At 48.7% G+C, this 22,478-nt stretch overlaps 6 protein-coding genes; 2 read left to right on the top strand and 4 right to left on the bottom strand.

Moving 5' to 3' along the window:
- Positions 1 to 7: 7 nt before the first annotated feature.
- On the bottom strand, positions 8 to 3,411 carry FFUJ_04376 (related to BRE4 Protein involved in endocytosis; the record flags this gene model as incomplete). XM_023572346.1 has 7 exons in its annotated part: positions 8 to 77; positions 123 to 340; positions 389 to 768; positions 811 to 1,039; positions 1,086 to 1,954; positions 2,006 to 2,336; positions 2,386 to 3,411. 7 exons carry the CDS (start codon positions 3,409 to 3,411, stop codon positions 8 to 10), a joined length of 3,123 nt encoding a protein of 1,040 aa, XP_023426485.1.
- A 974-nt stretch (positions 3,412 to 4,385) lies between these two features.
- FFUJ_04377 (uncharacterized protein) lies at positions 4,386 to 4,846 on the top strand (the record flags this gene model as incomplete). XM_023572345.1 has 2 exons in its annotated part: positions 4,386 to 4,645; positions 4,756 to 4,846. The coding sequence occupies 2 exons, from the start codon at positions 4,386 to 4,388 to the stop codon at positions 4,844 to 4,846; spliced, it is 351 nt and encodes a 116-aa protein (XP_023426484.1).
- A 280-nt stretch (positions 4,847 to 5,126) lies between these two features.
- FFUJ_04378 (probable branched-chain-amino-acid transaminase) lies at positions 5,127 to 6,360 on the bottom strand (the record flags this gene model as incomplete). XM_023572344.1 has 2 exons in its annotated part: positions 5,127 to 6,136; positions 6,189 to 6,360. The coding sequence occupies 2 exons, from the start codon at positions 6,358 to 6,360 to the stop codon at positions 5,127 to 5,129; spliced, it is 1,182 nt and encodes a 393-aa protein (XP_023426483.1).
- Positions 6,361 to 7,154: 794 nt separating this feature from the next.
- Positions 7,155 to 10,016, top strand: FFUJ_04379 (related to bovine rhodopsin kinase and to YGR052w; the record flags this gene model as incomplete). XM_023572343.1 has 4 exons in its annotated part: positions 7,155 to 7,739; positions 7,805 to 8,642; positions 8,692 to 9,709; positions 9,770 to 10,016. 4 exons carry the CDS (start codon positions 7,155 to 7,157, stop codon positions 10,014 to 10,016), a joined length of 2,688 nt encoding a protein of 895 aa, XP_023426482.1.
- Positions 10,017 to 10,965: 949 nt separating this feature from the next.
- FFUJ_04380 (related to NAD-dependent histone deacetylase) lies at positions 10,966 to 12,537 on the bottom strand (the record flags this gene model as incomplete). XM_023572342.1 has 2 exons in its annotated part: positions 10,966 to 12,188; positions 12,297 to 12,537. 2 exons carry the CDS (start codon positions 12,535 to 12,537, stop codon positions 10,966 to 10,968), a joined length of 1,464 nt encoding a protein of 487 aa, XP_023426481.1.
- A 2,232-nt stretch (positions 12,538 to 14,769) lies between these two features.
- On the bottom strand, positions 14,770 to 18,920 carry FFUJ_04381 (probable calcium P-type ATPase; the record flags this gene model as incomplete). XM_023572340.1 has 3 exons in its annotated part: positions 14,770 to 15,466; positions 15,516 to 18,794; positions 18,880 to 18,920. The coding sequence occupies 3 exons, from the start codon at positions 18,918 to 18,920 to the stop codon at positions 14,770 to 14,772; spliced, it is 4,017 nt and encodes a 1,338-aa protein (XP_023426480.1).
- Between the last annotated feature and the right edge of the window lie 3,558 nt (positions 18,921 to 22,478).

Raw genomic sequence — 22,478 nt, 5'->3', positions numbered from 1 at the left:
GGATCAATCAAAGCCGCTCAGGCGATACATCAGTATCTTCATCGTCCTCTTCTATGGGTTTTGCGGGGCGCTCGAACCTGCTCCTGTTAACAGTGATTCTGTGAATGTGGATAATGACTCACTTCTTTTCTCCTACTATGAGCTTTGTGAACCGCTCCAACTCTTCCAACTGGGCCACACAGCCAGTAAGACTTGCATTGTATGAGTAGCTATATATATCACTCCACGTCTTCTGCCGCTCAAGCTCATACCCCTCAGTATCTTCCTCCATTTCCCTGGCCAGTTCGGCGGTTCGGTGAAGGAGCTTCTTTCTTGCTGCTGCAGCACTCGGTAGATAGCGCTTCGTGGTTGTTAGCGGGAGCCATCACATGTGAGCTTTCATACTTACAGGAACTTTGCGCTCTGATCGCAATGCTACGGCGAGGATGTACAAGTTCCCGAGGATAGCGGCCACTGCATCACGCCGGTAGCTATGTAGGTGTTCAGCAGCCACGGGATTATCGCGGATGTAGTTTGGGTTGTAAAAGAGAGCGGACTGGCGAACAGCGATGAGATACTCAAAGAATCGCTCACATGAGGCAGCGAGACACGAGTAGGGAATTGGATCAAAAGGACCCCGAAGGCGAATTTCGTGACGCGACATGACAAGGAGTTGTCGGATTCTGACAAACCCTTCACGCATCCGACTTTCGAGCATCTCGGATCGTCTGATAGTCTCAGGGGTCGGATCCTTACCCTCATCGAAGTAAACATAGTTTGCAACAACATCTGACGGTCAGCAGAGTCTCAGAGAAAAGATAACAGACATACTTCTGTACATTATACTCATGTATAAAATCATTGATGATAGTGCGATCCGTAGTTCGTGTCGAGCGATAAAGGGCCAAAGCATCCAATTCACAATGATGGGTGCTATAGTGCCGACAAGAAATACCAGACCCTTGTAAACACCCTGCAGTGCAACAGAAGGTCCAAGACTGGCGTCTCGCAAAGTGAGAGATATGACGGCGAAAGATAGACAGCCAACAAGACCGGATCGCTTCATTCAAGTTAGCAATGCCCTGAAACCCAAAGATTAAGCGTACCGGATGAGTGCTCTGAGTGAAGCGGTATATCATAGGAATCATGTATATAGCAGCGAAGACTGCCAGAATATATGGGTTCCCACCACTCGCTGCATGTGCTGCACCACTCCACGCAGCACCGAGAACGGCTGCAAAAGCACGAGTGAAAAAGTCCTGAATGTTGCCCCCTATGCGAGGGTGGATCATGATCCATCCCACAGCGACAGCCCACCATGCATCATAAAGCGTCCTCCAGAAATAGGCGCTTTCAAAACAACAAGGAAGAGATAGAGCTGAAAGGAGAAGGACAACCTTGGTTGCATACTTTGTTTCAAACCCCTGGCAACGGCGCAGAAGTTTCCATAACTTATAACTCAACCTGTCTTTATGCACCGCGGGACTGCCATGAATGATTGACTCGATCACTGTACAATCTTCTGGTTCAGTGACCGCCTCGTAGTTATCACGAGGATGATGCTTCTCAGATGATCTTGTCGTTTCTATCAATTTTGCAATCTCTGCAAATGTCGCTCGATACATTCCGGCGGTGACGCCCCCACGGTCGTGTCTGACCTGCGCGTTGGTTCTGTATAGAGCTTTCCCGAAAGGATACACAGGAAGGTTGACGCGTATGCTTTTAGAGCTGGTATACATATCCTGAACTATGGTCATGAGGTTGACAACAGTCCCTGCTGTTTCGCGGACATGTCTCGCGAACACGAGGAATTCAACGGCCTGTCCGTGATCGGCGTATGTTTCGGGTCTGTCGTTAGATCTCAGGAGATGATCTTCCGCAGTATCGAAGGCCGCAAGGCTGTTTTGCATGCGCAATTGAACAGGAACGAGGTCAGAAGAAACGTCCTTAGAGGGACCAAAGTGCTTTCGCCAGCCTGTCATATCCATGAGTGCAGCATGACATGTCTTCACACCTTCTGACATACAATCAATGACTTCCCTAGTAGGAGCTGACAGAGCCCGAGCCACCTTACGGCCAGAATCTTCGACCTCGGACTCACTTCCCGCGTCATCTGCAACAGTGATCTCAAGAGTGTCAGACCAGTCCTCGAAAAGGTCCGTATCAGTGTTCATGGTGAGAAGGGCCCTAACCACGCCCTGCACTGAATTACGAAGCTCTCGCACGTCATTCGGGCGGAAGCGAGTGATGGTGATATCGATTCTCATATCTCGATAAGCAAGTGACATGTCCATGAACGTTTTGGCAAGACGTCTCCTGAGTCCTGTATCTCTAGGCCTAGGGATAACAAGGGATTCCTGAGCAGTTAGTATGACGATTATTAAGAAACAAGCGAACTTGACTCACCTGCATAGTATTGAATGACCTATGAAAGGCGACCGCCAGTAGGCGGTTGCCGGCATCAGGAAAGACGAGACAGTTTACCGCCAGTGCAATTGCTTGACCCAACAGCCAAGGAATTCCGTATTGCAGCGGCTTGTGCCAGGTGAAAGCATCGCCATCAGTCAGGCCCAGTGTTGTAAACGCGAGGGCTATGCCTGCACATAGAACAGTCTGGTATAGGCGGATAAAGATCGAACGTATTAAGGCAATGCCCGCAAAGAACACAGCAGAAACAACAATGAGAATCCAACCATATGCCTTTAAAGCATCATTCGTTGATTCTGAAATCAAAATGGCAACATAGCCCCAGGCAAGGCCGGCAGCAGTACCAATGATAGTGCCTACTGTGCCATCAACTTGAGAACCCAAATTGCGACCTGGATGGTTTATTATAGTAGATACCACCATGATGTAGTCATTGTAGCCTAGCCAGTCGTGGATTGGCTGTATTAGACATAAGATATAGGCGATGAAAAAGGCAAGAAACGACTTGAGAAGCTGGATGCCAGCTCTAGTGGTAGCAACTTTGCGTGTCACTGATTTGAACTCATGGAGTTGCCTTGGGAGAAAGTGTTTTGCTGATAACGGGTGACTCTTCTCGAATTCCTTAGGCAGAGCAGCTTTGGACCGTTCAACAACCTCATCTGGATCTATCGGGTCCGGCTTTAAGAAGAGTGCGTCGAAGAAGCCATCACGCATCTCAGCGACCCCATACGTCTCCATGTTCATTCGATCATCGGAGATAATCTGATCAATCTGCATTATGCTCATGACCGATGGGCTCCTTCGAGAGTCCAAGCTTGGCCTCGCGAGATAGGCTCGAGCGGGTGACATAGAGCGCCCTCTAGGAGGTTCATGGTCTAAGGTGAATCTCACGTCTAACCCGGTAGGGCTTAGACTTGGACTATCATCCGCAGATGGCTCGGCATCTGTTTGAGTTGCATTTTGAGGAGGTTCCGTGATTCGAGTCCGTTGACGGCCACGCTCCATGTTGATGAGAGGTATTAGTGGATTGATGCAGTTATGATGGTATAGAAGAGAACCAAACAGTGTTGACGATACCACCTATTGTGTCGCTCTCGAACATAGGAGAATCGAATTGAATTATACAATGGAGAGTTAAAGGTAATTGAATTCAATAAGCTGAGACCATAAGCAATTCGTGGCTGTTCTGTATGTTCGTTGCGGTATTCTTGAAAGGATTGTTTCGTCATCAATTACCCCGGATTCACTCATAGAAAAGTTGAAAGCAATGCTTTAGAAGGAAACGCTTGCAAAGGAAACGCAGAAAAAGACCGACCCTCGATGAAATGAGTCCAAAAGGGGAACCGCAGAATCCCAAAGAATGATGCAGGATCCAACTATTGGGTCCCGAATAGATCATGTTTTTTGGGCATCGACAAGGCCGTGCATCACTATTGCCAAGACTGGGGTCGACCTGGGAAGCAGGGATTTTAGTGAAAGAAGAAGTTTTCAAGTATAAGTAGAGCTTATGAAAGATATTATATCAGTCACTGCATTCATCGAGTTGAGATTGTCACGAATGATTGCATCACGTAGTAATTGAGTTGAGGTTTGCGATAGGGCCAATGCTCTGGTACTGCAGCACCTGTGGAACTCAAACACTCAGAGAGAGGCAGAAAGATGACCTCAAATCAACTGCGCAATAGTTAGTGATATAGCCAAACTCGACTTAGACTTGATTATGCTCAATTTCTCATTCCTCCTTCTATCCGCTTGAATGGGATTGGATGAGGATATACAAAGTGACTAGCCCAACAGGGGTGCTATGGCTACCGGGTCACGTGAACCTATCAGATCGAAGTTCAGCAATTACCTAGGTACGCATTCGTTCAGATCAAACAACCAGCATCACGCTCAACGTCACTCAGCCATTGACCTTCCCCCACGCCATCACATCGCCGAATCGAATCCCTCTCGAGATCTCGACGATACGGTCAAACATGACCTTTATCCGCGCTGCTGTGGCGCCCCTGCGCGCCGCACGCTGCATTCGACAACCCCTCTCCTCCAGAGGTTTCTCCGTGTCCGCCCGACGACAAGGAGGCGGCGGCGAGCACCAATTCGATCCTCCTACCGGCTGGCTCTGGGGTGTCAAGCCTGGTGAGAAGCCCGAGCCCGAGGGCTGGGAGTGGCCTACCTATATTCTTCTCGGCAGCCTTGCCGCCACCGCTGTTGCGCTCGCCTTCAAGCCCGATACTACGTGAGTGATTTGCACTCGGAGGATACGCATCGTATTCGACGGATTCAGTCCTTCCCATGGCGAAATTCTGGCCGACAACTGATGCGGGACGTCTACTAACGGCTATACAGTGTCTCTACCTGGGCCCTTGAGGAAGCACGAAGGAGGTTAGAGGAGGAGGGAATCCTGCCCGACCCATCCAAGCAGGACAAGAAGAACTAAGCGGAGGTTACGACATACTGACAGGGGGAAATCCGGTCAATTGTACATGTTATTTTGCATTTGAAGAATGGTATTGCTAGAGGTTTTGGTCTTGAGGTATTACTGTCTAGTTGGGACTGCGACACAACCTCTGACCTTTGCTAGTTTCGCTGATTGTGAGCCTTAACAAGCAATTGTGGCAAAGCAGATGATGTTCTCGTAAACCTAAGTGTGAGCGTAATTATTTTGATTCCGATCTATCTATTCCCAGCCGCTATATAACGCCATATACACAACCACTCTAAATAGTGTAGCTCCACTCATGCTCCTCATCACCATACTGAATGGCCTCGATCCATTCCTTCATCTTGAGGGCGATCTCGCCAGACTCTTCGAGCTCAGAAAGACCGCAGTCAACGAGCTTGCCCTTCCATGAGATGGATCGGACAGGGCTGACAATAGCTGCAGTTCCAGCACCAAAGGCCTCGAGAAGACGACCCTCTTCAGCGGCCTCAGCAAGCTCCTTCATTGTGTACTTGCGCTCGCTGATCTTCCAGCCCTCAGGCTCAAGACGCTCCCGAGCGAGAGCGAGAACAGAGTCACGAGTAACACCCTCAAGGATAGTTCCGTCAAGGGGGGCTGTCACAAGCTCCTTCTGGCCAGTCTCTTTGTTCTTGAGAGCAACAAACATGTTCATAGTGCCGACCTCAGTAACGTACTCCTCCTCGCCAAACAGCCAGAGGTTCTGCTGGAAGCCACGGCTGGCGGCCTGGAGCTGGGGAACGATGCAGGGCGCATAATTGGCGCCTAGCTTCTTGTCACCAACACCACCGGGCCAGGCACGAACAGCGTAGTCAGTGGCCTCGAGCGAGACGGCCTTGAAACCGGTAGGATAGTAAGGACCAACGGGTGAGGCAATGACGTAGAGAAGAGCAGATCCGGGAGGTCCGACACCGAGTGTTTTCTGGGTTCCGATCATGGTGGGACGGAGGTAGAGGGAGTATCCCCGCTTATCAGGGATGAAGCGGGAGTCGAGCTGAGCGAGCTTGGAGATGAGCTCGGTGAGGGCCTGGGGCTCAAAGGTAGGGAGCGCAATACGGGCGGCAGACTTGTTGAGTCGCGCCATGTTCTTATCAGGTCGGAAGAGTCGCACTTTGCCGTCCTTGTCCTTGTACGCCTTCATACCCTCGAAACACTCAAAGGCATAGTGGAAGACACATGTCGCAGGGTCGAGTGAGAGGTTCTGGTAGGGTGTGATCTTGGGCTCCAACCATCCTTCGTCTTGATTCCATTCGATCGCAAGCATGTGGTCTGGCAAAGTTTTAGCTTTTGTGCAGGGCGCATCTGGTGGGGGTTCGTTTACCTGTGAATTCCCTTCCAAAGACGAGGTCCTCGGGCTTGCTGAGACCCTTTGGCTTCCCCGTCTTCTCAATGCTGAGTTTTGAAGCATCCAAGCCTAGGGGCTTGATGGTAGAGGCAGCCTCAGCCTTGATGCTAAACCGTTGCGCATGGCATGGCGGTCTCAAGCTCGACATGCGAGCGCTCCGTAAAGCGGAGCGGACAAGCAACGGCCTCATCATTGATGCGTTTGTGAAGTCAATTGACAATAGAAAGTTGAATTGGCGAGATTATATATTCAACACAAACTGAAGAACAAAAAGGTAAAGGTTTAAAGATGGGGAGCAATAACGTTCGGTGTCGAGACTAGGTGGGATATTAACTTAAGTACTAGGGCAATTCTCTATGGTCGGAGTTGTATCGGAGGTCGATAATAGAAAGATTGTAAATTGACCGACTCAATAGGCTCGCTGCAAAGTGAGCCCGAGGTACTTTACAGGGACAGCCGCCTCCAGGCGTTCACAGCCGCATTGGGCCGTAGATGAGTCGCCTGGAAAAGTCACTTAAAGTTCCGTAAACGCAGCTGTCGACGCCCTATCAAGTTAGTTATACAGGGGTTCAATGGGGGACTGATCTGACATTCAGCAGCTGGAGCTGCCCAGGCTACCTAGCCAGTGGAGGCGTTATCAGCTTATCGCGGGGCAGCTAGGCTTGGCTCCCTGATGGTAAGGATACGTGGGTTATTTGTCAACGCGAGGCTACCCCTACACATGGAGAATGCGCATCGCGATCAACGTCATTTCCATTCCCAATCCTATTGCGGCCTAAGCTAAGCGATCCTCGACCCTTGTATTGTTCATCATCACCAAAGAATCTCGCATTGTGAGCCTCCAACAACAACAGCGGCGGCTAAGCGCAGCACTTGCGACTTGCGACTTGCGACCCCTTTTAAGTTCGACCTAACGTTTGCGATCCATGGAGAGCTGTCACCATGTTCTCCTCGGCCTTTAAGTCCATCTCTGCCACTAACATCACAGGCAACTACTCCATTTCTTCAGCACCGACTTCGACGGCTGGCCCCTGGAAGATATATGATGCAAAGAAGAAGTCTACCGGCAAACCATACAGTGTCTTTGTCTTTGACCGGAAGTCATTAGACACCCATGGCAGCTCGCTGGGCCGTTCTGGTGCGGCCTCGTTCAAGAAGACGGTCGAGGAAGTTGTCGAGCGATTGAAGAAGGAAGCGTCGAGTCTTGCGAAGCTCAGGCATCCAAACATCCTCGAGCTGGTGGAACCAGTGGAGGAGACAAGAGGCGGAGGTTTACAGTTCGTGACAGAGTCTGTTACAGCTTCATTGTCCAGTTTACTGCAGGAGAAAGACGAACAAGAACGAGCTGGAGGCCCCGGTGGAAGATCGAGCCGATACGTGACAGAGGATGCAGACGGGACAAAGAGACGAAGAGAGCTCGAGATCGATGAGTTGGAGATCCAAAAGGGCTTGCTCCAAGTCAGCAAGGCTCTCGAATTCTTACATGAAAATGCCGGTATCGTCCATGGCAACCTTACCCCGGACGCAGTTCTCATCAACGCAAAGGCATGCGCTCTAAAGTCATTCATAGAAACTCGACTAACATGTCACAGTCCGATTGGAAGATCAGTGGACTCGCATTTGCTAGCCCCCCTGAGGGGTCTGACAAGCCAACATCTATACAAGGCATTAACTTGTATGAAGTCCTCAATATGGATCCTCGACTACCAAAGGCCGTGCAACTCAACCTCGACTATTCTTCGCCCGACTTTGTAGTCGATAACAACCTCAACTCTTCTGCAGACATGTTCTCCCTGGGACTTATGTCAGTCGCCCTATACAACTCACCCCACAGGTCTCCTCTGGAATGCCACGGCAGTTTGTCTACATATAAGCGACAATTTTCTTCATCTTCTAGCGTTCCATCTGCCAGTAATAACTATCTTTCATCACGGCCTCTCCCTAGAGAACTTTCGCATGATGTCCTGCCTCGACTCATCACAAGACGGCCTGCTCAGCGAATGACGGCGCGTGAGTTTCAACAGAGCGAGTATTTCGATAACATTCTTGTGTCGACTATCCGGTTTCTTGATTCATTCCCCGCCAAGACTGCAAACGAAAAGGCTTCTTTCATGCGAGGTCTTAACAAGGTGCTACCCTCGTTTCCCAAATCTGTGATGGAGAAGAAGATTCTCCCGGCATTGATAGAGGAGCTCAAAGATCGGGATCTTCTCTCACTCATTCTGCAAAACATCTTTAAGATCCTTGATCTCTTACCGTCTGCCAAGAGGGCGTTCAGTGAGAAGGTCCGTCCAGCATTGAGAGAAATCTTCGTAGTCAACGCCAAGCAGACACAAGAGAAAGATCCAGCCAGGGACGCTGGTCTTATGGTTGTTCTTGAACATATCTCATCCATTTCCAGCAACTGCTCTGGGAAGGAATTTAAAGACGGTAAGTTTGATCAAGCAGAGCTAATTTTACATGGTGCTAATTTCCTCAGACATGCTCCCGGTCATAATGGCAGCAATTGAGTGCCCAACACACTCAATTGTTGATGCTGCTCTCCGCAGTCTGCCTGTCGTACTGCCGGTGCTCGATTTTAGCACAATAAAAAATGAACTGTTCCCAGTCATTGCCGCAGTTTTTAGTAAGACGAACAGTCTTGCCATCAAAGTCCGCGGACTGCGAGCCTTTGTAATACTTTGTGGCGGAACAAACGATAACGGCGAAGACGACGGGCTCAATGGCCTGGAAAACAAGAAGACGTCATCTTCAAGTGCCTTGGACAAATACACTATGCAGGAAAAGATTGTCCCACTTATCAGAGTGATCAAGACGAAGGAACCTGCCGTTATGATGGCAGCCCTAAACGTACTACGGGTCGTGGGCTCAGTAGCTGATGCTGAATTTGTTGCAATGGAAATCCTGCCCATTCTCTGGAGCATGAGTTTAGGTCCACTGCTCAACTTGAAGCAGTTCCAGGGTTTCATGGAGCTTATAAAGAGTTTGTCTCGAAGAGTTGAGGACGAGCAGACAAGAAAACTCCAAGAACTTGGCGGCCCTTCCAACGGCGCTACTGCTCCAAGCGAAGATTTTATGGCCTTTGGTGGTGTTACCGGTACAACTTTTGATCAGAACAATGGAGCTACAAAAGACGATTTCGAGAATCTCGTCAAGGGACGCATGGGTAGTCCTAGGTCGAGCACAGCAACCCCCAGTTGGGATGACCCAGCCAAGTCAAAATCGAGTACGCCTGCGCCTACATTCTCATGGTCGACACCTCCTCCACCTGCGAATAACCCTGCACTCAAACCTCCAGCTCAGAATGCTCCGTCTTTCAGAACCGTAACACCGGATCTCGGTCGTTTCGAGGCTCTCACACCGTCATCTACTCAGTTCAGTCAACCACTACAACCCATACCGAGCCAACCCTTCCAACCTCCAGCTCAACTTCAGCAACAACCGATGGCTCTACAGCAGCCTTTGACTGCTTCGACATCCGGATCATCTATCAACTGGTCTGCAGCTGCCAAGGCTATACCAAGCCCATGGGGAAACTCCTCTGGACTCGGTACTAGTGCGTCTACCGGCACCATGGGCTCCTCGATGGCAAACATGTCTCTCAACTCAACATCACGGCAATCGTCATTTACACTTCCGCCGCCACCAGGCAACACATCTACTACGCCCTCATCATTCACAATGACCCCACCACCAACAACAAACTGGAGTGGTATGAGTTCGATGAGCAACACAACACAGCACACAACGCAGAACAATACGGGGCAAAAGTCAGGATTGGATAAATATGAGAGTCTCATTTAGGCTTGATATCTATGACAGTATTATAAGACAGCATTTAGTAAACGGCTGGATATAGATTTGGCTTTGCAGTACAACCACGGATAATTGACTAGTGTGGCATGGGCATAGCTACAGCCACATGGTCACTCGGTGGCTGGCAAGACTACTATTGGGATAGAAACAACACATACTATTACTATAGGCGAGATTTTATGATAGTTCTTATGATGATACTCAAAAGTGGTTAAAAATGCATCTATTTGACTAGAATTCTATGCCGTGAAGAAATGTTAAGAGCCTGCCTGGACTCGCAATCTTTGATGTCATCTCTTGTTGTGAAAATGTTCAGCTTCGGAACATATGTGATAATCAGTTGCCTGGTGTGAACTATCGCACCCGATCGCATGGATGTATCACCAACGGAATCAATGTTACAAAACGGACCTTTTGAGTTCAAGGCACAGATACACCATCGGACTAGTCGTTTGGTCGTAAATCTTCAATCTCTGTAATACGATGTATATACATGCGCTCTAGTACATAGTCCCAATGTCCTGTCTCTCGCTCAATTCGACATCTCCACCAAACGCTTTTCCTCGCCCCAAGTTTTGGTTGGAGGTGTCAGTAAATTAGTCCTGCTCCAAGATATTGAAGCCCACGAGTTTGTCTTTTGTACGTAAATGTCGCTAGGAAAGAGATCGAGACAGGCGCAGGGATGAGAAACGCATATCTCAGTAAAGAGGAAAGTTGTTTCAAAAAACAGTCAAACTCTGACATATAAGAAAAGAACAGACAGTCAGTTCTGTAAGCACCCTTACTCCGTCCATATCCATCCATTTTTTGTTGGCATTGTATCCGATCCTCCAGACGCCATGCCATCCGCTTGCAGCACAGAAAGTAAAATCTTATATAAAAACGCACAAATACAGTGTCTTCATGTCTTCCTTTGGAATTATTCGATCAGTTGCTCTCACTTCTTGGCCTTCTGCTCCTCAAAAACATGGCGACTCTTAAAGCCAGGCTCAGTACGGACCTCGACCTTTTGATTCTTGGGAACCATCTCATGTACCATTGGCCAGCCCAGACGGCGACATAGTTCAGATACAACAACGTCGCAATCTCCTAGGAGATCAATGTCAAAATTGATGTGATTAACGGCCTGGCGAGATACGTAAATCTGAGGAATATTGGCGGGGAGCCAAGACACGATCTCAGATACAGGCGTAACCTTGAGAGAAGTGCCGATAACGATGACGAGATCTACCTTGTCACGATCGTGCTCGGTGAGTCGTCGAGAGAACTCATCAGGAAGAGCCTCGCCGAAGAACGTGATATCGGGCTTCATGACACCAGCACTGGGGATGTCATACTCAGACTCGTCGGAACTATCGGCACTCCACCGTCTTCGCTTCTTCTCCGTGCCCGCAGACCGCTTACGCTTGGGCGCACCGCCAGTGGTGCGCAGAGTCTGGACGCAACGCGGGCATCGAGGAATCTTGTCAGCCTTGATCTCGGGGAAGATGGCCTCGCCTGGGCATTTGTAACCGCACTGAACACATGTGGCGGTTCCGAAGGAGCCGTGGCATTGGATGAGCTTATCCTTGGGAACACCGGCTTTGACTTCAAGGTTGTCGATATTCTGAGAGTAGTTGGTCAAGAGCTTGCCCTTCTCGTGGAGCATGGCAATGAACTTGTGAGTGGGTGTATATCGGTCCGTGCTCGGCAAAATGTCTTTGGCCACCGAGTAGAAAATGGTGGGATCCTGTCGGAAGACACTAATGTCGAAAACCTCTTGGGGATCACTAAGACCAAGGTGCTCCAACTTGGAGTACAGACCAGTTCCTTTAGAACGGAAGTCAGGAATGCCAAGCGATGTAGAGATACCAGCACCAGTGATGAGAATGATGTTGTTGCTCTTAGTGATCAGGTCAACAGCATCGTCAACCGTGTTGTGACGCAGAAGCTTGGCGCGTTTGGACAGTTCACGCGTAATAGCGAGCGACAGTAAACTGAAATAGGCATCATCAGGCTGACCCTCCAGGAAGGGAGGAGGACGGATGCCAAAGGCGCTGAGGAGCTTTCTGGCGGTATAGTGACCAGCATCAACAGTGCGTTGACAAAAGACGGTTGGACCATATTCTCGGAGCTCCCGACGAAGTCTGCTAGCTTCTTCAGGTGTGCACACTTTGGGGTCTTTTTTTTTTTTGGAGAATATGGTTAGCAATCTTGGAGTAGAGTGCATAGACTGGAGCGATCTCAAGATAGAATAGGATAGGATAGGGCATGACTAGATAAACTCACCATCAACGGCCACGGTATTATCAGCGTTCAACTCATCAAAAGCATCTTCAAACAAAGAGTCTGTCTCCCACGATTCTCTGACATCGGCCACTCTCTCCTCAAGTTCAGCGAGTGCAACGTTGGCCTCTGCAATTTTGATCTCGTCTTCTGTTGGGTTGTCACCCAACTTTTCGAGAGCATTTGGTTGAGCCTTTCGCTTTGAGAGAGCAACAGTTCTCCCGTTGCCTTTTTTTGTGTTCATGGTGGAGAGGATGAGATTTTGTACAAGGAAGGAGACGAGAAACGAAGTGAAAGTGAAGTGAAGTGAAGTGAGGAGAAGGGGATAGATATTAGGGTTTGCGAACAGTTGACAGTGGTGAAATATCAGAGGCTGGTTTGACGATGTCCTATGGAAAAGCGTTGTAAATGCAAATGTTTAAGGGAAAGGAAGAAAGCGGGTCAGAAAGACGAGGGTGGCATCTATTATTAACCCCAGATCGAGAACCGAACCATGCAGACGGTCTGCTCTGCTTTGGTTGGCTTGGCTTGGCTTGACTTGACTTGACTTGGCTTGACTTGACTTGACTTGGCTTCTGGATACTACCAAAAGTAAGGTAAGGTACCTAAGGTTGTGAAAGAAAAAGGGCAAAAAAATGAATACCTCGCCTGGCTGCCGTGGTAGACTAGATGAGAAATTGTGTGCAGAATTCGGTCAAAAGCAAGCTTGACTAAGAATGGGAATTTTATGGCTGAGTTGTCGAGGGGTTGGGTGATTGTGAAGAGAGAATCGTTTCAGCTTGAGTGAGAGCGATAGTGAAGAAGCTGGTCTGCCGAAAGTGGGTTTCGTTTCGTTTGGTTGTGCGAGTTTCGTGCAATGGGAGGAAAGGAGGAGGAGGAGGAGGATGAGTGACTATCTATGAGGATGAGGTTGTTGCAGTTGAATAAGGTAACTAAAAGTGAGAGGAAAGGCAAGATAGATAGGTAAGCAAAGAAGGTGACAGAACCTTTCTTTAGCAAGTCTCTCTGCCTTATTCTTAGTAGAAAGATATCCAGGCACACGATATCGTGATCAAGCCAGATCAAATATGTGTGAGTAATTGATTCGATATCGGTAATCTCGCCTTTGCTTTCTAACTTTACTTTATTTATTGCCTTTTTTTCGTTTATTATCCAAACAAAGCAAGCTTGGTCGAGGAACAAGAACCCCCCAAAGCAGAATATGATCTTTGGAGAGAACGCGATTTAAAAGGGGGGGGGGGGACAGAGTTACATTTAGATAGATGAAGAAGAAGAAGAACAAAAGTTAAGGAAAAGAGGAAAAGAATCTCAGATACGGTGGTTGGAATGTAATGATGGCGGAAGCACTGGAGTGCAGGGGTACGTGATTAATTACAGAGGGGAGAAGTGATACATCGACTACTAACCTACCTTACCCAAAGGTACTCGAAACACTGTGTAATACAATAGGCATTGATTGACAAGCAACTCGAGAAACACCCTGAGCAACTGACGTTCTATGAGGAACCTCTCTCTACCTTACCAAGTATCTCTCATCTATTCTAAAATCATATTATACACTTTATCCCCCCCCTTGTCTTGTCTTCTCTTTTCTCTTCTTTTTTCTCTTCTCATCTCATACACATGTCGCATCATGTGGCAGACACCTAGTATCTGGGCCAAAGAACCGCCGCCAGGTATCAGGTATCATCCAAGTTCACCCCTTCGCACTTTGGCTTTTCCTATAACTCCCTTGACTTTTTAACTATAGTTCCTCTCCTGCCTTGGACCGCCTGCCAGCTGCCGATATTGCAATGCGGCCATATATGCCTTATTCTAGAGTGATAACTTACTTTTTGCTACGGAGATGGGTTTATATAAAGATATTTCTATCCTATCGTGGATCTTATGTCAGACTACTCTACTCAAATCAAATGATCTCCTCTCTTTTCTCGTATACGTATCGCAACTGTCTAGTTAGCTGTCCATCTTGCATGACATGGCATGCCAGGTTGTCACTTTTCTCGCTGATTGGTCGGCTACAATATTGCCTATCAACCACCCACTAACTGAACCTTCAACTTGACTAGGCCCTTCTGTTTTGTTGATGCCTCGGCATCCTTGATACAATCCCATTATATCTTTGTCTTCCGAGTACCTACTCATAATACATATTACAATCCTGTCAGCTTCGAGTAAGGTAATTTTTCTTGTTAATTAGTCTTGATCCATGACCACCTACTGAATCATCCACCATATTAGTTACGAAGTTAGGTAGATCTTGCCGTCTAGTATCCGTAAATCTTAGTTATATCATGATAGATACCTTGGCTTTCTTTCCAGTCACTCGCTCAGTCCAGGGGTCATTTCATTTTTGCAAAGACCTTTGATTGTTGTTCAATCGCTCAAACTCTTCTCATGTTGATTCCTTGCTAACCAGTTCTATCGGTACCCAAAGCAATACTAGAATAAAAAATACCTCGCACGCATTCTGCAACTACCTTGGTGAGTCACTGTTATCTCCGTCATTGTCTGGCCGCATTTTTGGTTGCCAGCCAGCCGCTACACCTGCTGCCACGATGCCTGCCATCACCGTAGGAGCTCCCAGCGCAGAATTAGACCGTGACCTCGTCGATCTAGGCCCCCTGCCTGAATTGGGTGTCCCAATCGGCGACCCGTCAAATGGATTCTCCTGGATTGGCGTTTGCGGTGCATTGAGGGAGTTGGATCGAGAATGAGACGGACTTCTAGACCTGACCATCTCAACCGCCTCCTTGGGATGCTGGATTGCAAACTTGAGGTTGTTCAATCGCCCACCCTTCATGCGCCGTATGAAGTTGAGCTCATCGCGGACATCCGCCAACGGCTCGGGGTACATGCTCATCTCTTCATCGGATACTGTAAGACCGGGTACCTTCTTAGCACGCTGCTTAAGGAACTCGGGAATCAAAGCCTCGAGGAAATGGTCAGGAATGAGGCGAATGATGACGCCGACTGGGATAGACAGAAAGCCAAGAACGATGGCCATGGCCCAGAGCTCGCCACTCTGCTTCTTCTTAGCAATCTGAAAGGCTTCGCCGCCAACGAAAATGATCAGGATCTGGCCACCACACATGATAGCACTGATGCCGATAAAGAACCAGTTCTTGGTAAGGCCTTCGAAAATGTTGAACTTGTTGTCCAGACGACGGTTACTGTACACGTTAGGAAAATCCAATTTGATCCACAAGAGGCGGCACTTACTTCCATTGGTTGAAAATCTGCATCCAGACAAAGGTATTGAAAACCAGTGTCTTGATTTCGTCTTTTTCCGGTTTCGGGCTTAGTGGCACAATTGGGCCGTAGTAGTAGAGGACAAAGGTAATGACGAGTTGGTAAATAGACTGACCAAGGATCATCTTCCACATGGTGACAGATATAATACTGGATCCCTTGGGCTCGGGCTTTCGGTCCAGAACACTGTCGTGGGGAGGATCGGTGGCGAGGGCGAGGGCAGCAAGTGTGTCCATGATGAGGTTGACCCAGAGCAGTTGCACGGCGGTCAGCACAGATGACTCTTCGTTATTAGAGACAGCTGTAACGAATGTGAGGATGACGGCAGTGATGTTGACGGTGAGCTGGAATTGAAGGAATCGCTTGACTGCATCATTGACTGCACGACCCCATTTCAGAGCTTTGACAATGCTGGTGAAGTTGTCATCCATCAAAATAATGGCTGAAGCTTCCTTGGCGACCTCAGTACCAGAGATACCCATGGAGAAGCCGACATCGGCCATCTTGAGAGCAGGAGCGTCATTGGTACCGTCACCAGTAACAGCAACTGTCTCGTTCTTGTCCTTGAGTCTCTTCACAAGGATACGCTTGTCTTCAGGGGATGACCGTGCCAAAACATGCAGGCGGGGAATGATCTCCTCTTGCTCCAGCTTAGAAAGGTTGCGGAATTCAGGTCCCTCCATAACAATAGAGTTAGGCTGAATGATGCCGCACTCCTTTGCAATGGCCTCGGCGGTGATCTTGTTGTCACCGGTAACCATGCGAACAACAACACCAGCCTGCTGACAGAGCTTGACAGCTTCTGGGACACCTTCTCGAAGAGGATCTTGGATACCGACAACGCCAATAAAAGCCATGTCCGAGAAAAGATCATCGAAGACAACTTCGTTACCGCCATCGACACGGCCAGCATTCTTGGGTGGCCATGAGGAGAAGTCCTTGTAGCAGATGCCGATGGTACGAAGCGACCTTTTCGCATAGCTCTCGATGAGCTGCTGAACAGTGCGGACATTATCATCGGACATAGGAGCAAGAGAGTCGTCATTGGCTGGGTCACCAAGTACTTGAGTACACTTGGAGAGGATAATTTCGGAGGCGCCCTTGATGTAGAGACGTGCGCTGCCGTTGGGACCCTGAGTAACAATACCCATGCACTTGCGGCCAGAGTCGAAAGGAATGAGCTGCAAAACCTTGGCGTTCTCACGCTCCTCGCTCACGGGACCCATGCCAAGATGAGACTTGGCGAGAATGAGTAGGGCAGTCTCAGTCTTGGAGCCAATGAAGGTCTTTTCTCCGTCTACCTCTCCTTCGAAGGCGGTGGAGTTGAGTGCAATAGACTTGAGGAGAAGGTCCTTCACAGGTTTGCTGAGCATCCTGGCAAACTCGGAAATGCCAATATCACCACTAGTATCCACTGGGGTAGAGGCACCGCTGGCATCTCCTGAGGATGAGCCACCAAAACGGAGGCTTGTTCCAATGGTTCCCGACACAACCTGCATCTTGTTTTGGGTCAAAGTGCCAGTCTTGTCAGAGCAAATAGTAGAGGCATTTCCCATGACTTCACAGGCCTTGAGGTGTCGCACAAGGTTGGCATCCCGAAGCATTCGGGTTGTCGCAAAAGCCAAGGCCAGGGTAACAGCAAGAGGCAATCCTTCAGGAACAGCAACCACAATAATAGTAACGACGACAATAAAGATGTTGAGGAATTGCTGTCCCTTTTCAGCGGGTGTATCATCAGAAGCCGGTAGTCCGGCAAGGAACTTGATGAAGAGAGCAATGAAGAGCACGAGACCAGCGGCACTACCGAGCTTAGCGATGTAGGTAGCGATGACATTCAGCTTCGCCTGGAGGGGGGTCATCTCAGGATCCTCGTTCAATGACATGAGAGTTTTGCCGTATGAAGAGTAAACACCAACTGATGTAGCCATATAAGTGCCAACACCTTCCATGATGCGAGCACCAGACTGGATGAAAGGATCCATCTTCTTGAGGTCGTCATGGTTCTCAATGGCGTTGTAGACAACCTCAGAAGCCTGCTTTCGAATGATGTCTGATTCGCCTGTGGCCTGAGATTCGTCACATTTGACATTGAAGCCCTCGATCAGAACTCCGTCGACTGGTACCAAGTCACCGGGCTCAATGTGAATCACATCGCCGGCCAAGATGTCGAAGACAGAGAGTTCTATCGTCTTTCCTGATCGAATCACCTTGACTAGACGGTCCTGTTTCTTTTTGTTCAACTTCGTGAATTGGCGTTCCTTTTGGTAATCGTTCAAAGAGCCAACGATGACGACGATGGCGATGGCGACAATAATCGCAACGCCTTCAACCCACTCAACCTTGGGCTCGCCCGGCTCGTGCTTTTGGCCAAAGGTTTGATATAAGCCCACAGCGAGACTGACTACCGCAGCGATTGATAGCAGAATCAAAACCTTGTCGTTATAGGTAATCCACATAAGCTCCAAAAGGCTCTTGCCTTTCTTCTCCGGTAACCTGTTGTCCTTAAAAACACGTAATCGGTCGGCAAAGCCAGCGCCTGTTTGCGCTGCAGCATGATCTTCGCGGGGCATCTGCTTCTTAGATGTTGCATCCTCAAATGAGATCTTGCCTGTCAGGGTCTTCTCATCCATACTCAATCCAGCCTTTCGATCAGATCTTAAACCCTTCTCGATACCATCAATGCCACCCAACATATAAAAAGCCGGAAGACTCTTGGGGTTGAACATTTTGTTCATCTGGCCAGGCGTAAAGGCAAAGGGGTTGTTTTCCACCTTGAAATCTTGCTCTGTGCCTGCATCTGGCTTCAAAGCGCTCTCATCGTTGATGATCTTCTTATGGTTGTATTCGGAGCCTTTCAGCGTATCTGTCTGTGTCGAGTTGGAGGCCACAACAGTAGTATCGCCTTGGGAAGAAACGGATCGAGACATGTCGTCAGAGTCGACTGAGTTTTGTCGCGATCGGTGGTTCATAGGCACAGATAAGAATCCAACACCGCGTTCGCCTGATCTTGATGTTACTGGGCTCGAGACATTGTGGGGACTTGTTGGTCTGCTATCTCGATTCTCAAAGGCCAAGGATGTGTCCAATTCAGGTCTCGAAGGTCGTTGCGACATGCCGCTGGTCGATACAGGGTCGGATACTGTTGTAGGGCTGACTGCATCGTCTTGCATGTTGGAAGGATTTGACTCTTGGGGGGGTTCGGTGGAAATATTAGGGTTAACAGCGGTGGTATTGATGGTGATGGTCGGCCTGGGATATTCATTAGCATGCATTCAACGGATGATAAGGTTTTGGATCACTGGAGGCCCCTTGAGCCTCTGCCTCAGTCACATACGCGCGACGCCTCATGGGCGGATGGTCATCGTGATCGGCCATGTTGGGTCGGGCAGTGCCGCGATGAGCGACAGCCTAGAGTTGGAGGCCGGAGAATTGACAGCGAACCAGATTTGAGGCTATGCAGCGGCAAAAGTGTTGTCGGTAGTGAGGTAAGTCAGTATATTATGTTGAGCAAAGGGGACTGGAGCTTTCAAGGGAAGATGAGGGCGTGGAGCCAGGAGCCCATGGGGCGATGTTGTTTAAATGGAAGTAAAGGAAACTGGTATTAAGAAGAAGCCTCAAGGGCAGAAAGAAGTGGGATGATTTAAGGTATCTGAAGAATAAGCCCCCGGGAACCCAATCATGGCCGACCTAAACTCGACTTATTGAACAAACAGCCAAAAGAGAAGGTTAAGTTGAAGATTGAATTGAGGAGAAATGCATTGAGTGGAGGGCAATGGATGAGGATGCATGGGCATCCAATGTTTTTTCGCCTCGACCGAGCTTGCTTCCATTCTCTCTGGTCCAGTCTTCAAAACGAGGCAGTGCAAAGCGTCGACTGTTGCTGATTGGTTAGCGGATATCACCACGGGTGTGTGTATAGAGAGCTACGTACCTGAAGGGTATTCCATTGAGATGGAGCTCCCGTCCGTCGGTCGGTGCAAGGACCGGGCAGGCGCAGAACCAACGGAAGACTGTCTACCTTGGGATAGAGCAGAGTAGAGTAGTATTAACAACTCCTGGGATCTTAGGCGCTGAATGCTCCCAAAGACTTTGAATAATACGCGGAGACAGGTTCCTGCTATGCGCACAAGGCCGTACTTACTTGCACTGTGCCATATTCCCGATCAGTTTCAACCTTGAGGTACGTAGCGACAAGCTCTCTTCCTTCAACTTTACTTCAACCATAGATCCTACGGCTTAACAAAAGATCGCCTTATCCATATCTGGCTCGATCATGCTTCATCTTTCTGTATAGCCAATTCCGTCGGCTCCATAGCCAGGGCGCATCTCCCATGATGGACCTTTCCTCGGCGGCCTCGCACCCTTAACGCCTTTGGCGCTTGCAGAGGGAGGCTGTGTTGCACATACTAGCTCCAACATAACTCAAACTCAGAGCTCAGAGTCACGGGTCCATGATGAGATGAATAAAGGGCGATTTGGTGACGTTTATTCAGCTTCGTTTGTCGCGCTCAACAGATTGTGAGGCAGCTCATCATCATCCCATGTCGCCACAGTGCAGCACGCTCTCGCACTCGCGCATGATGATCCCGGCTTGGCAACGTCTAGAAGCTCTGGGGAGAGCCAAGACTCTAGCATCTATCGGCCTGTAGCGTTCCTGGAATGCCTTGTCCTGAGTCGTCAATGGCACGACTTGGCGCCAAGCCCACACGCTTTTTTGAAACAGTTTTTTACATAGGGAGATGCACGAATTACAGTGATTGGTGGTCAAACATCGACTAAGTCGATATATCCAGGGAGGGTTTCATAGCATGTTTAACGCCATGATGCTTGAATGTTTTCTTTTGTACCAACAGACAAATGACGCCTCACGAGTCACTACACATCGTGGCTGGTAGCGAGATGAGCAAGAACAATAGCTTGAATGAGCCCCAGTTCAACGTAAATGCCGGAAAATCCTAGGTATACTACACGCTGGTATGGGCGAGACAGCGGTCGACGTGACGACGCGATACTATTCTTACTAGCCGTGGGTCCTGTCTTGGTCCAGTTTTCGCCCCCTATTAAGAGCCCAGGCATGAATATGTATGTCACTGCGGCTAATCCATGAAGTCGTGCTTGAACCCACAGTCTTTTCACAGTCAAAACATATCTTCTTAATCAAGCAACTTCCCTGGTGAGACGGACCTACGGCTGAGAGAGGATATGGGAATCGAGTCCGGGTCGGACTTCATAAGTCCTATAGGCAATTTCCCTATAAATTGGATCCTCTTTACCCTTGTCTCATTACTTACGGACTCTTGCGTAGTCACACGGCTGATGAGCTTATTTGCTTAGATTGCTCAACCGTGCATTCCGGCTTAGAGCAGAGCCACATATTCTCAGCAACTTGAGGATTCTGACGACATGCCATGGGAGCGTTAGTTTTTCTGATCACCGCAACAGCTTGACCAGGAGTGTGGCTCATAGCCCTCTCAATGTTGAGAAACAATAGTCCTCCTCAAAGTCGTACTGTACCGGGGGATGTTTAGTCTGTTACACTAGGATTAGAGCTCGGATTTAATCCTGTCCAAGTAACGTTAAATCGAGAAGCGGTAAACCCCATAACGCTATTTACCAACCTTCCAATCGTAACGTTCTTGAGACCCCACTACTCGGGTCAAGCTTCGTTTTCTGATTTGGAGCCTTGTCGTTGGGGAGAGAAGCGAGATTGTCCGGGCAAGCAACCTTGATAATATGAAATGAGCCAACTGCGTCTCCTCGATGACAACCCGTCACACTTGGAGAAACACATTTATCTCGAAAAACTTTGATTTCTCTGGTCGGGGAGATCAAGGCATTGACATCTTTGACATGTCAGGCTTGGCATTACTATGCCAAAAGAGACCTCTCGTATCTCCTTTTTATGCCCGTCGCGTGTCACATGCCGATCATGCACAAATGGAGGTTTTGATCCCTTAAACACGGGGCTTGGCATGGCCGAGACTACTCTTTTCGCCAAGTTTGGAACAATTATTGGAGACCGGCCCATCATACAAACTTTTGATAGGAACTCTCGACTCTGCAATGCTATACGGGCAATCGGAGGCCTTCTTACCTACCTACTTACCTATGCGCCTATGATGAAAACTTGAATGTGGCGGATGCCACTGCACAGCCACACATCTAACCAATGGCCAGGCTGTTGGGGCTTGTGTCCAGGTTGAATAGAGCAGATCGAAATACTCAAGATGAGTGCAAAATGAGTCATGAAGCATCACTACTGCCGCTGAAATCTTTCTTTACCAGGAATCATCTCAAAGACAATGTTTTACCTCCAATTCAACAATAATCAATTGTCGTTAAAAAAGAGTTGTTCACGTCTCATTTAGGAAACGAATCTTGAATTGCTCAGCCAATCATCTTACACTTTAGATCTTTGCCCAGAAATCGTCCATCTGGCAGCTGATGCAGCAAGGGTCTAGCCAAGCCGAGCCAAGCCAAGCCAAGCTGAGCCGAGTTTAAATCCTGGGCTCCGTTCAAGTGTTAGTCAACAGGTGAAATATGTACGGAATATATCGTCACCACAAAAATGGATGGCTCTCATTACGTTGGGTGACATTACTCAGCCTCTATCGGCTGATTCCAATAAGAGCCACTGTTTGCGAACACGCGAGGCAGGTACAAAAGTATAGTGCGGTCTGCCGGTATCTTCCTTGCCTTCTTACTTTCGGCCTGGCGTACGCCGTGACTTTACTCTTGGTGAAATGACTCGGCCGGTTAACCACTCGGTAGGGCCTATAGCTTCGCTATCTTACTAGGTACTAAGTTGGCCGAATACTATTGTATGTGCCTGGTAAGCAAACCGGCGGCTTAACCTCAACAACTACCTTCCAGCTACTATCACACGTATGTCCCAGGAGGCAGTGCTTGCTACATCACATGTGATGTAGTTTC

Source organism: Fusarium fujikuroi, chromosome FFUJ_chr02, assembly GCF_900079805.1.
Source record: "Fusarium fujikuroi IMI 58289 draft genome, chromosome FFUJ_chr02".
Classification (NCBI taxonomy): domain Eukaryota; kingdom Fungi; phylum Ascomycota; class Sordariomycetes; order Hypocreales; family Nectriaceae; genus Fusarium; species Fusarium fujikuroi.
This window is presented reverse-complemented; position numbering and strand designations above follow the sequence as displayed.